Below are 18,914 nucleotides of genomic sequence, written 5' to 3'. Positions count from 1 at the left end.
TTCATTGCATATTATTTATTATTATTAAATAACAACAGATTAAATGACAGAAGACACATGGGATGATCAAATTGATGAAAACTTTTGAATATACCAACGCAATTCCAAGAAATTATAATAAAAACTATAAGGTGTACCAACATCACATAATTGTACATATTCTTTCTACATACCAAATTTCACAGGGATCGGTTAACCGTATCTGGGGCAACAGACAGAGGACATACAGAAAAACGTAGGAATGGTCAACGAATATTTATCATAAAATTTTGCAATATGCATAGAACGCTTACAGAGATTTACAAAATTTAGATTGTCTCCAACTTCATAATGTTGCAGGGAATGCGTTTTAAATTATCTTGTGTTATAATATTTTTAGGAAAGTATGGGGCAAACAAAATCTTAGACAAATTTTTTCGTCAAATCTACTGTGTTCTTTTATTTACAGAAAATGAGGACAAACGAGCGTACGGGTCACCTGGTGTTAAGTGATCACCGCCGCCCACATTCTCTTGCAACACCAGAGGAATCACAAGAGCGTTGCCGGTCTTTAAGGAAGGTGTACGCGCTTTTTTTGAAGGTACCCATGTCGTATCGTCCCGGAAACACCGCACAAGGAAGCTCATTCCACAGCATTGTAGTACGAGGTAGAAAGCTCCTTGAAAACCGCACTGTGGAGGACCGCCACACATCCAGATGGTGGGGATGATATCCTAACTTGTGGCGTGTCGTGCGAAGGTGGAATTCATCGGCAGGAATCAGGTTAAATAGCTCTTCGGAGCACTCCCCGTGATAAATGCGGTAGAACACCCACAATGAAGCGACATCTGTACGCAACGCCAAGTGATCCAGCCGTTCACAGAACTCTGGGTCCTCGGCAATTCGAGCTGCTCTGCGTTGCACGCGGTCAAATGGATCGAGCTGATTCTGTGGTGTGCCAGACCAGAAATGACAGCAATACTCCATATGTGGCTGGACTTCAACAGAATGCGGGGCGGCTTGAAGTATCACCATGTTCTATTAATGGCGCTCAGCTTCTTCGAAGCCACGACCACGGTCATATCTCAAGCGATTGCATTGGCAATCGAGATTAGATAAGATAAAGATTTCGAGACTCAGTATTCCGATACTAGGCGAGGCTGTAAGGGAAGTGTCGAAAAGCGGTTATACGACATTTTTTTTTTTTGGTAAACGCGCAAACTTGAGTCTTCTGGGGTCAAATTGGACAAGGTTCAATTTACCCCATTCCGCGACCTTCCCAAGAGAGGACTCGATAAAAGACACAAGTTTCTTCCTTTTTTTTTTTTTTTTTGAGAGGAGGAAATACTGTTACGTATTTACGCCCCGGAACGGGGCGTAATATGTCGGACTCGAGTGTCCGTGTAAGCGGACGCCCCATACCGACTAAAACCTCCTCTGTGCTGTTAGCAGCCCTGGCTTTCACAGCGAAGTAGGACGTGGGCCGTGGAGGCCGCAAAGACTACGCAACAACAGTCACGGGGCTCTCCTAAGGAGACTCGAACCTCAGACCGGCTGTGTGCTTGTGGGAAGGAGAGAGAATGAAAATGAAAATGAAAATGAAGATGAAAAGATGAGAAGAACACACTCGCCGGCGAGTGTGGTGATGTTTAGTGTAATGTATGTAAGTCTGTATGTATGTGTTTATGATTGTATGTATGTATGTTTGTATGTGTGTAAGTAGTGTAAATGTTAGTGTGCATGTATGTTTGTGTTTGTGTCTGTTTGTGAAGTGTGTTTGTGGTTGTGTAAGTGGTGTATGTCAGTCCGTCAGTCAGTCCGTGTGTTAGTGAGTGTAGTGAAACGATTACAGGACGAGGACTAACGTCTCGTCGGGTATCAAAACCATGTGTGGTGTATCTAGGGTGCGCCGCTGGCCATCGTCAGAGTGACGAGTGCCAGTGGTTTGCGGTGGTTGACCGCGCCTACGCCTGCGACGGCGGTGTGTGCGTGTCTGTGTCGGTGTTTGTGTGGGTGTCGCGTTCGCGATGGTGATGTCGTCATCCGGGTCTACCGTTACGTGTCTGGGACGTCTTATTGGGTTGAGACTTTGGTGAAGGGGGGTGTACCCGCATGCCTTCCTAACCAAGATGTTGGGATGGTTAGGCGCCTTGTCAAAGAAGCGTCGCGAGATCTCTTTAAAGTGTTGAGCTATCGTCGGAAGCTCTAGGTCGCGGTGAAGGTCAACGTTTCGGATGAACCACGGGGTTCCGGTTGCCATGCGAGTGAATTTATTTTGAACTACTTGCAAACGACGTAAGTAGCTCGGTCGGGTGTGCGCGAAAAAGACGCTTGCGTATGACAGTATGGGCCGTACGATGGTTTTGTACAGCGTCACTTTGTGTTTGAGCGGAAGTTTGCTTCGCCCACACACAAGTGGATAAAGGCGACTGAGGACAAATCGGGCTCTATTGCATACCGTATCAATATGTTTCTTGAAGTTCATATTGCTGTTGAACGTGACTCCTAAGTATTTGTAATCCTTCACCCACGGTATGGGTGTTTCATACAATTTAATGACGTCGGTCGGTCGTTTTTTAGCGCGGATGCTATTCGCGTTACCGAAGAGTACCGCTGCACTCTTGGTGGGGTTCACTTCAATCCGCCATTTTCTGAACCAGTTGCCTAGTTAATCGACGGCGGCTTGAAGCACTTTAAAGTTCCTGCTCAAGGTTGAGCGGTTCAATAGAGCGGAGCCAAAGTAGAGTGCCGTATCGTCAGCGTACTGAGCGAGCTGGACATTCGGAAACTTGGGAATGTCGCTCGTGAAGAGCGAGAAAAGAGTGGGAGAGAGGACTGAACCCTGTGGCACGCCAGACCTGATGGGTCTGGGTGAGGATAGGGTGCCCTCTACTCGATATCGGAAGGAGCGATCAGTAAGGTAGGCTCGTATGATGCGCACGAGCCTGTCTGGCACTCCCAGTTGATACAGCTTGAATACTAAGCCGTTGTGCCATACCTTGTCGAATGCCTTCGCGACATCGAAAAACACGGCTGCCGTGGTAGCGTGAAGTTGACGCCGTACGAGAATGTACTCGGTGAGTCGGTGAGCCTGCTGGGGACACGAGTGAGCGGTTCTGAATCCGAACTGTATGTCGGGTATCAGGTTGAGCTCCGCGATGTAATGATTAAGACGCGCGAGAATTAACCTTTCGTAAAGTTTCCCGATCGAGTTAATTAAGCTAATAGGCCTATAGCTACTCGGATTAGCTTTAGGTTTATTGGGTTTTGGGATACCGATAACAATGGAATCTTTCCATTGTTCGGGGAACGCGCTATTAGACAATAGAATATTAAAAATGGTAACCAATAAAGTAATAAGAGTCGAGGTTGGGATTTTAAGAACCCTATTGTTTATAGTGTCGGGCCCCGGGGCCTTCTTGGAGTGAAGCTCCTTAATAATTAGCTTCACCTTTTCGTAAGAGGTGGGTTTTATTACATCGCCTGAAGGGCTCAGAGCGGAGCGACGTTCAACTTCACGATCAACTTCGTCAACGTGTGTCGGGTCGGCTGCTGCATTTGGAGAGCACTGACTCTCGAGACTATCGGCGAGGCATTCAGCCTTCTCATCGTCATCGAGCGCTGGCTGCAGTCCCGGTCTGTCCAAAGGAGGCATGACAGTGGGCGGCTCCTGTTTGAACGCGCGAGGCAGCTTCCAGAAAGCCACATGTGATGGCTTAAGGTTGCCGAGCAAGCGGTCCCAACGTTCGCCGCGGAGTTCCGCGATACGTTCCCGTACCACCCGCTGTAGGTAGCGGAGGTGGCGCCTATTCTCGACCGACGGATACCTGTCGTAAAGTCTAGTGGCTCTGTGCTTCTGTGTGAGTAAGTTCCTGACCTCTGGAGGCAGGTTTAGGCGATGCGGTTGCATCGTCGGAACCTGCCTGGAGCAGGCCTTGATCCTATTCTGTATATGTGACGTCACATGAGAGATAGCACTGTGAGCCGTGTCGACCGAGTCGATGACGTCCGGTATAAGGTCAAGGTCGTCGGACTTGATAGACTCGAGATCCTTTTCCAGCCGTTGCCAGTCGATCACTGTTTTCGTCGGTGGTTGAAAGTTAACCGGTGGGCCTAGATTTAGGACGACGGGCCGGTGGTCTGACTCTAATTCGTGAAAAACCTCGATTGAATTTACATTGAGCGTTATGTTCTTAAGTAACGCAACGTCTAGAATGTCGGGTCGGTGCGCGACGTTATCCGGATAATGTGTAGGTTCGTCGGGTGCTATTACTGAAAAGTTCAGCGTGTCTGTCAGCGAATCTAATAAGATTCCGTTTCTATTTGTGGCTCTACTGTTCCAGCTGGAGTGTTTGGCATTAAGATCGCCACTCACTATGACTGCAGCCCCGTGGCCGAGTAATGCTTCTATATCTGCGTATAATACTTTTTTGTTGGGCGGAAGATAAGCTGAAATAACAGTGATCGGCTGGTGATTCGCCATACTGACCCGGATGGCAGAGGCCTCGATGTTAGTGAGGACCGGAGGATCTATAGGTATACAGTGTAGAGACCTTTTAAAATAAATGAGGGTGCCGCCCATACGGGTGGTGCGATCATTCCTGACTAAGTTATAATTAGCGATACGCGGATCGCGTATACGTGGTTTTAGAAATGTCTCTTGCACTAAGAATAGGTCTAATTGATGTTCGTGAGCGAACTCCTTCACCAAGTCTAGTTGAGGCTTAAGGCCTTGGGCGTTAAAATACGCTATACGGAGCGTATGTGGTTTAACGCGTCCGCTTACGTAATTAGGCATCGCGAATGTTATTTTTATACTTTAGCCCTATATCGGTGAGGGCACGGAATATTTTGCCGTTGTCTGCCATAACTTGCAGGAGCGACGGCGGGTCTTCCCGGACAGCATCGAGCCTGCTGGCCAGGGCTGTGATTTCATCAATGTCGAACATCTCTGACAGTTCGAACATGAAGGCAAAGGTGCTGCCGCCTTTGTTACCTGTTGCCAAGTTTCTTCCGGCACTAGTCGACGATTTACCGAGAGAGACCTGCATGGCCCGTGTATACGGCATCACCAGTGCTGTCGTCTGCATAGCATGTATATTCCGGATCCGAACTGTCTCCTTCTTTTTTGGATCCGATGGACAAGGGCTGACTTCCTTGAGTCAGGGACTACGCCTTTTGAATAAGAGTGCCGGAATAAGCGCGTTAGCACCGGCGTCAACTCAGGGGCACACGTTCTAAGCACGATTGGAGAAATGCCATCCGGCACACTCGACTTCCTAACGTCCATCGAAAACTGCTCGCCGAAAAGTTTTCTGTCTGAAGTGTACTTCAGGCATAGAGCTCTGACACCGCGGTATGGTTGGCGGTGTTTTTCCGTTGTCGTCAAGAGTCGAGTTGGAGGGGAAAAGAGTGCACAGGAGATCGGCTTTATCTTTTGCCATATGGGCCAGGGTGTCATTCCTCATGTGCAACGGCGTCAGGGACGGCTGGTTAAAGTTACCAAGAGCAGCTTTCGACCAGAACTTGCGTGTTCCAGTCGGGTAACAGGAAAGCTGCACACTGATTTAGACTTTATAAGAGGAAGGCCTCTTTAGGCCACCAAACACTTAAACAGAAACCTGTCCCACAAAACACAAATAAATTTCAACTTAAAGCAATATCCAAAAGTGACTTACATATAATGAAACCAATTCTTTCCACAATACAGTTTATTACAGCCAATAAATTAGAATCACATATTACAATATATTATATACTTAGCCTACAGCAATGTTATACAGCTGTCACATTGCCTATTCTTTTAATAATACCCTCAAATATTTCAATACCGTTTAAAAATCCGTCAAGGGATATATATTCATCTATGTCGTGGATGCGAGATACCATGTTGCGTCTGGGCGCGAACCCAATAGCCGGGATTCCCAGATTTCTTAAATACAACATGTCTGACGTCGCGAAACACACAACTGGCTGGATGTCGATGTCCCTGTAACAATTTATAACGAAATTAAAATAAAACTTTAGAAACTTAGCTAGCGTCCACTAAAAATACGGGACGAGACGAGCAGGACGTTCAGCTGATGGTAATTGAAACGCCCTGCACATTATAATGCAGTGCCGCTCAGGATTCTTAAAAAGCCCAAATATTCTTGATTCTCCTTGAGACATAAGATGTTAGGCACCCTTCAGACCGAAACACAGTAATGTGTATACATTACTGCTTCACGGCAGAAATAGGCGCCGTTATGGTACCCATAATCTAGCCGGCATTCTGTGCAAAGGAGCCTCCCAGTGGTATTTTATTTTATTAGGAAAACAAATAGTATTACATGACATAAATAGGTTAAAAAAGTATACATCTATTTACAATTGACAGTTTTCGCATATAAGAAACTATAAGCGTGTTACAAATAATGAACAAAAAAAAAATCAAGAAGTTATACACTAAAAATATATAGATACTACAGCTAGTATGCTGGCTACAGCTGGGTCAGCACCCAGCAGACGTTCTATTGCCATATAAAGTAATAAATTTTGGGGTATTAAAAATAGATAACGACTGATTCTCAGACTTACCAAATATTAAATCGTTCAAAAACTCTTCCAACTATAGTTGTAGGTAGCTAAAAATAAGTTTTTTTTTTACCTCCGGAGAAAGTTCGAACTTTCTTCGATATAAAGATTCTAATTAGTTTTTAATTTTAACTATTCTCTCGATTCGATTTGTGAACGACGGGGGACCCATCAAAGGAAAAACAGCATTGTTGTTTTTTTTTTAATTCCGAACATTTTCATATTTATTCACCTTTTAAACCTTCTCTGGACTTCCACAAATAATTCAATACCAAAATTAGCCAAGTCGATCCAGCCGTTCTCGAGTTTTAGCGAGACTAATGAACAGCAATTCATTTTTATATATATAGATAGATAATACACGAAGACAAAATGAATTTAGGAAATTATAGTATTCATGTATTCAGCACTCAAGAGAACACGCACTCATCTAACGCCTCGTCAATCTACTAAATAGCCCGTTTGGTGATGTATTGAATAGATCAAAATCAATCAAGTCAATTAGTATCTGATTTATTGCTTGTGGACACCTTATAAAATATGAATGTTGCCTGTAACTAATTACAGGCAACATTCATATTTATTACAGTACTAATACTGCAATGAGGAACGTATATAGTACATTTTGTCCTGGTGTAGTTATTGGGCGCTTTGATACCAATTTGTGATGTTAATTTAGAAGAATCTATGTTAGAGTGAAGTAACTTAGAGTAAAAAACTGTATCAGATATTTGACGTCTTATTTGTAATGTATGTGATGCATTTTACATCTTATTATATAATCTGTATCATATTTATTACACTTATATTGTAAATATATTAAAAAACTTGTTTGATATTTTTCAAGTCTATTAATGTGAACTTCATATTAAGGGTTCCAAACTTGAGAACTATATTCAAGGGTGCTTCGAACATATGAAAAGTATAGTGTTTTAATAAGTTTGACGCTAGTATGAAAAGGAACCTAACACTGGTGGTTTGGGCTACGTTTGCTCCCCCGTTCAACTGGTGAAATTTGCAATAATTGTGAATAGTGATCTGTGTGAATGTGGGGAGTTGGGAGATCTGAACCAGATATTTTTATCAAGCCCAAAATATAAAGGGGATTCGTTTTATCAGGGTCTTATTCAATGTCATATTATCACACTTCCTACTTCCATTGACATCCTCTTGTCCTCTGATGAACCATGAGTATGTCAACGTCTTTCCTCGTTAATCCTCCTACAGTCCCTACAGTTCCTACCCAATATTTAGAAACTCTTTTCAAATTTTTTTTTTTCTATTATGTAAATAAGATTCCTCGTTGGCTCAAACGTGGAGCGCGCGGTGCTATTAAAACATGAAGAAGAAGAAGAGTAAGTATTTAATTTATGCATTTGCCATTAACGATTTGGCAGCAAATTGAAATTTTATGTGTCACGCGAGCATGAATTCAAAGCAAGCAAATTGTCATGTTGGTATTTTTTATGACGATAACGACTCTAAGGCGATGATTATAAGTTACATGCCGCTGACAGACCGGATACTCAATCTCAGGACCAGGGTCCCTGTTGATAAAGGATTCTCGGGGTACAGCACTTTGACTTACATTTCCTCTGCAGCCTTCTGCATTGCGATCCAATATGGATTTGAGTCGTCGATGGAAGTTGCCATAGACTCATCCTCACGCCGAAGATACTCCAGTTCAGTGTGAGGCCCCGTTAGTGACTGCCACTCGTCCACCTAGTTCACAATAAACAGATAATATTAATAAATACCTTTTATTATTACTATATTCGATATTATGAGGTCTGCTGATTTAATATGGTTTTTAGAAATATCATTTTTGAATATGCAGTTTAAAGTTCACCACCCGACATCGCCACAAAATGCGAAATTTCGTCGGGACCAAGTTGATTTCACGCATTCTACAACCGAAGGTTTGATTGAATATTTTTGCCTCGCACAGCCACTTATTGGAATGACACGAGCAGGACGTTCAGTTGATGGTATTTGATACGCCCTTTTGATACGCACAATGCAGTGCCGCTCAGGATTCTTGAAAAATCCAATTCTGAGCGGCAATACCTATAGAGCGTCACCTCGCGACAGGATTTTAAGTCTCATTTGCCCTGTAATTTCACTAGCTACGGCACCCTTCAGACCGAAACACAATCATGCTTACACATTACTGCTTCATGGTAGAAATAGGCGCCGTTTTGGTACTCATAATCTAACCGGCATTCTTTTCAAAGGAGCCTCCCACTGGTCACCTTCTAGAGTTATCCACCAACTGCAGAATTCCCGAACCAATACACCTTGCGGACCTTCAAGCTCAGAGCACTCTGTTGCCCTCTGGTATTACTAGGTCTTCTTATCTTAGAAGAGAATGTCAATTTGTGATTTGAAATGAATTTACACATTTAAAAACCGGACTAACGCACCGTATATTCCGTACTTATAGGTTTGAAGTACCTTATATCAGGGGTGCTCAAGCTTGAACTGCTGGCGATCTACCTCAAAATTGTTAGACTACGATCGATCGGCTCTGAGAGGCTTCAAGTATGTGTGATGAAGGATTGTCGTCTAGGTAGAGTGTCACGATGACATAGATATTAGTTTTGCGCATAACATGCATTTTTTTAGTCAAGGTCTGCTCTTAAATGTCAATGAAAAAATCTCATAATTATTATTCAAAATTGCGAGTTTATTGGTTCTTACATAACAAACGCTTTCTAAAGTCCTAAGCTTAACTAAAGAGTGACTTTGGATGTTGAATCTGCATGACACTGCATGTCCTGAGCATACTTTTCATAAGATGGTACGAAATTACCGATTTTAGTTTATCGTACCGGATTTTTTCTCGAGATCGACTCAAAAAGCACTCGCGATCGACCTGTCGATCCCGTTTGAGCACCCCTGCCTTATATGATTTCGAATTATATGGATATATAATGGCAATCACGCTTAAATAGCTCTTTTTTTCAAGGTACGGCAAACGTACCTACCTAAGTGAAGACGTATTTAATTTTTATTTCATATTGGATCCACGTGTTCTAAGTATGTATGCTGAAATCAGTTTTTATATTTATTTATTGTTATCACGACGTCACCAAACGGCATGGAATCCGAATACGTTAACGGTTAACAGTTTACACTACATTGCCTTCGACATTGAAGCAGTGTGGACGCGTGCGGAGCGGCTCTAACAATACTAAAATTTACCGAGTTTTATATGTTTTATTTGTTTCTGGTTTATATCTATTAGGCCCTACCAACTTTTTTATGTTCGGTACTCTCATTATTCTCTATATCTTTAACTTGTAATGACATAATCGTTAAACATTATTATGTTTATCACACTTGTAAATACTATTTACATTTATAAAGGCATGTCATATAGTTTTATCATTTAAGTACTTACTCACATTATAATGCTATGGTGTGTTGTTTGTGTAACTATCTGAATAAGTTATAAATTGATTTAAATTACCATGCTTTGAATATCTGATATGTTTGCATTGACCGCCAGTCTCATGTCTATCACAGCATTCACTTTGTTGGGAATTACATTTGTTGCTATCCCCGTCTGTAAAGGAGTAATAAATTAAATTACTTAAAGAAGATAAATAAAAAAGTCACATTTGAAGCTGCTGTTTATCATCTTTTTTTTTTATTTATTTATCGAAATACATATTTTACAAAATGTGAACAAATAAGATACACTGTAGAAACCACAGAGGTTTGACCTCAATGCATAATCTTAGTTTACGCCTTATTTTAGTTTTTTACGAAATAACTATCTTAACATGAAATTCTATACCTACATACAATTATTAATATCATTAGAAAGTAATAATCGGCTACAAGTTCATTACGTACATACTAATACCTACAAGAAATCAACTACAGATAATATGTACCTTACTAATTAATGTAGCACGAAGCAACTAAAAAAGAGATATTTCAAACATTTCCTAGGCATCCCATGACCACCTTATTATCTTAAAGTAAAAGATTTTTCAACGTACATGAAGAAATACTGGATCAAACATGAAAGTTTCATTGCAGGCACTCCACATTAAACAATATAATTAACAAAAATTGCGTAATAGTTAATAAACTATTAACTGTCTTAAAAGAGGACCTGGACTTTGACATTGAAAAAAGTTCAAGGAAATAAAGAAAATTTAAAAAGTTAAATTGATTTTTAATACGCAAACGAAACTTATTAATAATAATATTTTTAGGCCATTTTACGGAAATACTACTTTAATTAAGGTGCAGTAAAACCCGTGGTATGAAGACGAGGAAAAAAACATTTTCCGTCCATAGTCATTCGTTATCTAAACTTTGGAGAATGTCGAGATCATGAGAATAGAAATTGACACATCACTTATAATATCAATTACCAACAGGGTGTAGTAAAACCCTTGGTGTGACGACGAGGAAAAAAAATTACTCGTATTCACACTGGTGTGACAAACTAGTGTGACCACAAGTCGGGAATGGATTCGAAAGGGTCCACGTTTGCTTGGAAAATGTTTGATATTTAGCGAGACTGGCTGTCTACACTTTATTATTATAAGCAAACCATCCTTATTATTTTTATCATTTGTATGAGTCATTGCGCTCCTCGGAATATTTTTTCAGGTGATTAAAAGCACATAACATTATTATAACAAATCGGGCCATACGAGGGCGGCACTGAAAATTTCGGGAATCAAGGAAGTGACACAACATTACTATTTAAAAATGTATTTATTGCTTTTCGAAGTATTCTCCGCGAAATTTGACACATTTTTCCATACGATGGAAGCAATCATTGAAGCAACCATTCCATTCGGAAATTCGGGTCTCCAAAATGGCCGTATTGTAGGCGTCCACAGCGTCTTCAGGTGATGAAAATCTCCGACCACGCAATTTATTCTTTATATTAGGGAAAGTATAGAAATCATTAGGGCTTAAGTTAGGGCTGTACGGCGAATGGTCTAATAATTCTATGTTTTCTTGCTCTAAAACCTCTTTTGTTCTGTGCGCGGTGTGAGAACTCGCATTGTCGTGATGGAGGATGATGCGGCGGTTGCAGTTGTCTTTACGAAGTTCAGAAACGACCTGTGGCAAACAAATGCTAGCATACCATTCTGCATTAACCGTTCTTTGTCCCTCAACAGGAGTGGTCGCAACATGGCCGGTTTTGGAGACAAACGTAGCCACCATTTTTTTTGCAACACTCCGTGAACGAACAATTTTTGTTGGCTTTAACTCATTTTTGAACACCCAAACTCGTGACTGGTTTTTTTTTCGGGTTCGTACGCGTATATCCAGGATTCGTCACCTGATACGATGTTGTATACAGCATTTGAGGATCCTGCGTGGAATCTTTCGAGAGTTCTGACGCACCAAGTAACGCGAGCCGCTTTTTGCTCTTCACAGAGCAAATGCGGTATCCATCGGGAAAATATACTATAATACATCCATACGAAATTGATACCTTTAAAAAAATCTCGCACACTATTTTAAAAGGACGGTAACGCTCCTGTGATTCCTATGGTGTTACTGGCGAATGTATGTAGCGGTGATCACTTAACATAACACTAAACTCGATTGTCTTCTCTTCCATAAAAAAACATTACCGTTATCCGTAATATAAGTGTAGATATATCCAGTGTGTGCATTGGTATTCTAGCAAGGCAGGCACTCAGATCTGAGAGATAGTCGTAGTTGAGCTTTGGAATATGCAATGAAGATTGCTTACCGTAGGTATTTAGTATCGAGCGTAAGAAAAAAATTATGAGTAGGTGTTCATAAGATCTTTGGTTATAAAATAACGGAACCAAATTAAACTAAACTAACTTTAATACTATATTCATTTACGTTTATAACGAGGTAGGCACTGCCTAATTGCATATATTATTATAGTATTTTCTTTAATTAACGCGAGTGTTACACATTTAAATAAAACACTTTTAAAGGATTGAAACGCGTGTAATTGTAACGGTATAACTTACGATTTTTGCGTAAATGTTATATTTTTATTTTAGCTTACCTGACGTTTCAAGAGCTTTCCAGATCTCGTTTTCGTGTTCTCTTTAAAAGTGTTTTATTTATATTATTATTATTATTTATTTATTATAGACAACAATAGTTCCATATATAACTGTTAGTGAAATAGTCTTAACCTATGTTAGTAAATACATTAATAAATTACTTATACATGTTAGTAACAAACTTATTCTGTATTAAATGATATTATAATTAATAAACTTACAAACTAAAACAGACATCCAGTGCGCTATGAATCGTCGAAACAGCTGTCCTGTGTATCGGCTATCACCTTCAAAATAATATTGAGACTCCTCTCCAACCTATTTTGGACGGAAGCGATTCTTTCCTGTACGATTGCGGTAAAACCATCGACACGATTCTCCACAAACATACCGGACGCGCTACAGTACCGAGGCAGTTCCAACATTATTCTGAACATGTTGTATATGATATGCATGGATATATCACTTGTTAAAATACCTGTATTATATTCATGTTAATTGTACTAAACGATCCAAAATCGTAAGCCTTAGAGCTGGACATAATCTGCGATTGTTCCCTCCTGAAGTGTATCACCTGGTCGAGTAACAGTTGAAGCTGGAAGTTTTAGAATACAATAAAATATTGACGTAGGAAAATAAATATCAAAGGTATTCGCGAGGTGTCTTTATATTGGACGACTTGTTTGGGGCGTAAAGAAAACTAAAGTATCTGCTTGTGATATAAAATAGCACTGGTATAGAAAGACATATTAAAAGACGGTCTTAAGACCAATTTTTTCGAAATTCCATCAATTTGTCTGTTCGTGATCTCCAAATGGCTGGACTGATTAAGACGGTACTTGCTTATACATACGTGAATAAATGTATAAACCTGTAATATTTTACTGCTTATTTACGAACCTTTTCGACAGCAGTACTTGTTTGAATTGAAGACCCATGGCCACCTTGGCCATAAAACGTCATATTCAATTCTGAAAATGATAAAAATAAAAGATTTGAATCTTGAATAGAAATGCTAAGAATTAAGTAACCTAACTCTTCTCTCCATTGGCAAAGGATTAAGAAAAATCTTCAGATATGAACTTTGTTAGGGACACAAGTAGGCAACATTAAAATTTGATAGAAATTAAATATGAAAACCAAATTTCAAAAAAACCAAAGCGCTCTTCAACTGAGCCAACCATTTGAGTGACGTATCGGTCATAAATCTTGTTCAACTCTCAAGTCTAGACACTCCGTGAACAAAAACAACAATCCTTCCAGATTCCGTTGAATTGGCAATCCCTCAAGAATTCGAGTTTCAATACTAGGCGAGATATAAAGAGGAGAGATATCGAAGAGAGGTGATGAGAGGCGATGAGGGCAACTGTTTTCTTTAGTGGCTCACGCGCTATCATGAGTTGAAAAACATTGTAGGAAATAGCACACAACCTTGGGGAACTGCAGCGTTTAAGGGTTTCGGGTTCCAGAAATATCCATTGAGAACGACCTGTATGCTGAGCCCAACGAGGAAACTGGTGAACCACTGATAGAAACTCTCAGAAAATCCAAAGGTTCGAAGTTTCGAGAGGAGTGCCTGTTGCCATACATGAATGATGACCTCTACTATATCCAGATAAACAGCCAGGTTTTCTGCCTTGTTTTTCGATAGCCGCCAACAATATTTTTGTTAGGTATACTAGAAGATCACCCACTGACCGATCACAGCCAGAGCCGTTATGCTGGTCATTGATCAACTGGTGAAACTCTGATTATACCAAGAGCGGGGGTTAATTATGCTTTTCATAACATAAGAGGGCAGGAAGGTAATAGCAACAGGCCAGCAGTTAGCCCTATCCGAATAGTCACCTTTTTTGGGATCGGATGGACAAGAACTGATTTTCATCACAATAAAAGCGTTTGCACCAGCGTCAACTCAGCGGCACACGTTCTGAGCACGATCAGAGAAATACCATCTAGCCCGCTCGAATTCTTAACGTCTAAGGAAAACAAAGCTCACCGAATGCGAGAAGGTTTTAAATGTTGAGTTAGAGACAAAAAGAGCGCCCAGAAGATCGGCATTATCTTTTACCGTATGGGCCAGGGTGTCATTGAGGTACAGCGATGGCAGAGGCGGCTGGATGAAGTTGCCAAGGCTAGCTTCCTACAACGCCCAGAACTTACGTATTCCATACGGATAACTGTAAGGCAACTCGCAGATTATGACGACATTTTTTTTCAGACAAAACTTTTCAGTTCTTATCTTTTGTGCTGAGTTTCGCAATCCAGGTTCGATATGCGTGTTTTTTGCTGTCAGCTGCTGCTCTAACATAATGCTTCTTCCACCGATCGGTACTTAAATGCTCGGTATGCCTTGTACTGTCATATCAGTTACTGCAGCAGCACATGCACTGGCATTATTCAAAGGGAATCAAACCTTACACATCCTATCCCAATCTGTTGACTTGTAATGCCTAACGCGGTTGGTCGCTGGTGCTCCGCTAAATGGGCAAAGAATAAGCACTCCCTGACGAGGCAATGGTCCGACGTCCCAAAAGTGACGTATGTCGTAAATATGTTTATGCATGGTGCAAGCAAGAGTGAAAGTCTGAGAAGTACATACATATCAGGACCGTGTCCAATGAATATTTCTGATCTCCGCCTCTTATGTAATAAAATAAAATTATACTAACGCCATGGTCGTTTATCCTGATATGTGGCGAACATAGTATTCGTCGGAGATGTTAACCCTTCATCTAAAGCGAAGCCGACATTTAATCTTTTGAAGTACTGCGATTTTAGAAAAGGTTTCATCCCCTCAGAACCTCCTCTTTCCTCATCTGAAAATAAACATTAAGGTATGAAAAGTACAGGTCATAAAATTTTGTGGTAACCTACCAGCGCACGAAATACTACTTTTTTCAGTTTTATATATAAGATTTCATTCTTGCTAGTGAGTGCGAATCAAGACGTTTCTAGATAATTCTAGTTTCTCAATCGCAGTTGGGTTACGCCAAGGTGTCCCTAGCACAATTTCCCATTTCTGCCGCTGCAGAGGTAACGTAACCATGACTTATCGTTCCGCCGCAGTGCGGGCCGTCCCTTCACCGTCATGCCACCTCCGTAGTGCCTTTGCTACCGTCAACGTGCCGGCTAACCTAGCCAGGTGGCGATGGTAAGAGGCCTAATGGTATGACGTTGATTCCGTGGAATCGTGGAAGGTCGCTGGTGTGGGGGTGTGACTTGTCTGGACACGCTATTGCCCTCTCGTATTAAAAAGGCAAAACATCTTAGGCAGGTACACCGGCGGAAACTGTCGAAAACTCAAAGTGGAGGAAATATGCATCACTTGGTGATATTTGCTTCCTTTGGGGTTCATCAGCACAAAAACTTATAAAAAAGTTATCCAGGCGCCTCACCAATTTGATATACTATGATAGGTGACCTAAGATCGGTACCAGACCTCGGTCTCTGTCGAAGGATAAGTTTGGCAATACAGAGAGGTAAGGTTGCCAGATTCATAGGTACCTTAAAAATTAACACCTCATTTTTTTTATAAAATAACTCTGAGAAGAGGTGCTCTATTATCCGCAATTTTTTTAGTTCTCGATTGAAAGCGATACTCATTTAATGCGGAAGAAGTCCCTAATTTAAAATAGAATACGTCACATTTTATAACATTTTACCAATACAAAATGACGAACAATTTTGATACAATTTTCAATTTCCTGTCGAATGTCGAATGAGTCACGACAAAAATATTTAAGTACATAGAGCCGTCCTTTGCAAATTGTTCGTACAAAAAAATACATGTTTTGTAGGTCTTATATGCTATGGTAGAAATAAACTAAATTACAAGGTACCTTTTCTAATAAATAAATAAACTTCCAACATCTTTAAAACAAGAGATAACAATTAAAAATATAAAAGAAAAATTAAAAAAATATTATCTTGATAATTACATAATAAATAGATGAATGCCATAAGTATGAAACACAAACATCCTGTATATGTCTTAATAAACTACCTTACCCTCAACAGAGAACAATAATACACAAACGTAAATGAAACGAAGGGTACATGTAAATAAGTATCTATGCTGTAAGAACTAGCTTGGTTTGTTTGTAATTTAATATAATAAGTTTGTAAAAATTAGAATAAGTAATTATTGTTAATAATTGTAAAACATTTTTGAAGTTTCATTGTAATTAGTTTTACGTACTTATATTATGTCATTTAGTATATTTTTAGTTTTCTCTTAAGTAATTGTTATAACATGGGACGAGTGTAGTACACGGTAAACCCGAATGGGTTTATGTTTCTACTTAAATTTAAGTAAAATTGTAAAATACTTTTTTGTGTGTAAATAAATAAATATATAAATAAAAATATACTGGGTAGGTCTCTTTGGGAAATAAATGCGCCATTTTACGACGTAATTGAATTACCTTGTACCTGAAATCCAAGAGCAGTTGGTTATAATTCAGTTCAAGTCAGCTAACCCCAATGCAAATGTGCTATTGTTCTTGTACGATTAGCATTAATATATCACAACATTTAGCTTCTAGTAATTATGTGAAGTAAAACATAGTAGATAATGTAAACATTAGTAATGTAATAAGCAAATAAATTTACATTATTATCGAAAGTACCTGGAATTATCGAAATATGAATAGTCCTTTCTAAAGTAACCTTGTTGTTAATTAAATTTCTTATCGCCTCTAAATGTTGAATAGAAAGGCTCTTGGTGTCTTGTGTGCCTCGCCCAAACAGGTCCCCGTTTTCATCAATTTCACCAGAAAATGGAGGATGCGACCAGTAAACCTAAAATAATAACAAATGATCATGTTTTATTATTATTATTACGATGTGTTTTTTTACAATTACTGGTTAAGTTAGCTAAATATTTGCGACATTTTGCGGCAGAGTATTGGCACCGGCTTGTTTTTAACAGTTATTATTTTCTCTCGCGACTAAAATGTGCACTTGCTGGATGCTACCTTTCTTGCATTTGCAGACACGGTACCCCTCAGTCGCCTCTTGCGTTCAGGATCGAAAGGATTTTGGTGAATATAAGTATTGGAAGAAAGATCGCGTAGAACACAGAAACCATCTCCAAGAGCGACTATATGCCAGGAGTTAAATAACTCTTCTTTAACTCTTGGCATGTAGTTGGAGCACTTTCTTTATAGTAAAAATTTAATTAACATTAGTAATCTTCTTGCATACCTCACCCATAAATGGGCGCAAGCGGTTGAGTCGAAGGGAGAGGCGTTGGCGGTAAGTTTCGAAATAGCGAAGGTCATCGATCGGGTGTGGCATAAAGGGCTTTTAGCGAAACTGCCATCCGATGGTCTTTCTGAGAGGTTGTGCAAATGGGTCACTAGCTTTGTGTCTAAATGGAACATCAAGGTTGTTATCAACGGTGCATGCATCGACTTAAAAACCAATAAACGCTGGTGTCCTGCAAGGCTGCGCGCTATCCCTTACACTGTTTTGTCTGCATATCAATAATATGCTGCAAATAAGCAGTATTCATTGTTATGCTGACGACAGTCATCGGCCGTGCTAACGTGTCCCGAGATAGCGTCGACGAGAACCGGAACAAACTTGTGTCTGAAATTGAGACTGGGGCATGGAGCCGACAAATTTTAGTCCAATTCAACCCCAAGAAGACACAAGATTGTGCGTTTAACACTAAAAATTCTCCCTTTGTCGTAACCCCTCGATTCGAGATCACTCCTCTAACTGCAATAAAATGTATCGGCATACTTGGTGTCGATATATCAGGCGACGTTCAGTTCCGTGGTCACTTAGAAGAGAAGGCCAAACTAGCCTCTTAAAAGCTTAGGAAGGCAGACAGTAATTCACTAAAAGCCACCGCATATAAGGCGCAAATTCGGCCTCACACAGCTTCTTTCATTTGACGAATGACGAATTCAAGTTATCTCCGGTCGGCTTGATTCTTTGGCGTTGCGTAGAGATGCGAGTTATCTCTGCATCTTCTACCGCATTTATCACGGGGAGTTCTCAAAGGAATTCTGATTGATTCCACCACCAGACACTACGTCAAAATGCAAAATGCCACCCGCATCACGTTGACGTCTGGCATTTCACAACCACCTGCTTTGCAAGAATTTTATTATTTCGCACAGCCACTATGTGGAATCAATTACCGGCTGCTATTTTCCCGAACCAATACGACTTAGAGACCTTCAAGAAAAGAGCATACTATGTAGGACTTAAAGGCTGGCAACGCATCTTTTGACACCTGTTGTTGCCGTTGTCCATGGGCTGTTGCCTCACCACTCCCCATCCCATGAGCTTATTACCCGTTTTCCCCCTCTTATA

At 40.4% G+C, this 18,914-nt stretch overlaps 1 protein-coding gene across 3 annotated transcripts in view; it reads right to left on the bottom strand.

Moving 5' to 3' along the window:
• Nucleotides 1-5,672: 5,672 nt before the first annotated feature.
• LOC126965367 (aminoacylase-1-like) overlaps nucleotides 5,673-18,914 on the bottom strand; it is a 36,682-nt gene continuing 23,440 nt past the window's right edge. For all 3 annotated transcript variants that reach the window (XM_050808915.1, XM_050808917.1, XM_050808916.1), the window contains exons 3-9: nucleotides 17,216-17,387; nucleotides 15,257-15,403; nucleotides 13,485-13,555; nucleotides 13,063-13,179; nucleotides 10,028-10,123; nucleotides 8,144-8,277; nucleotides 5,673-5,968 (exon numbers count right to left, since the gene is read on the bottom strand). In XM_050808915.1, the coding sequence (XP_050664872.1) occupies nucleotides 5,755-5,968; nucleotides 8,144-8,277; nucleotides 10,028-10,123; nucleotides 13,063-13,179; nucleotides 13,485-13,555; nucleotides 15,257-15,403; nucleotides 17,216-17,387 (951 nt within the window). In that variant the 3' untranslated portion in view covers nucleotides 5,673-5,754. The remainder of the gene's footprint in view (nucleotides 5,969-8,143; nucleotides 8,278-10,027; nucleotides 10,124-13,062; nucleotides 13,180-13,484; nucleotides 13,556-15,256; nucleotides 15,404-17,215; nucleotides 17,388-18,914) is intronic.

This window comes from Leptidea sinapis, chromosome 7, assembly GCF_905404315.1.
Source record: "Leptidea sinapis chromosome 7, ilLepSina1.1, whole genome shotgun sequence".
Classification (NCBI taxonomy): domain Eukaryota; kingdom Metazoa; phylum Arthropoda; class Insecta; order Lepidoptera; family Pieridae; genus Leptidea; species Leptidea sinapis.
This window is presented reverse-complemented; position numbering and strand designations above follow the sequence as displayed.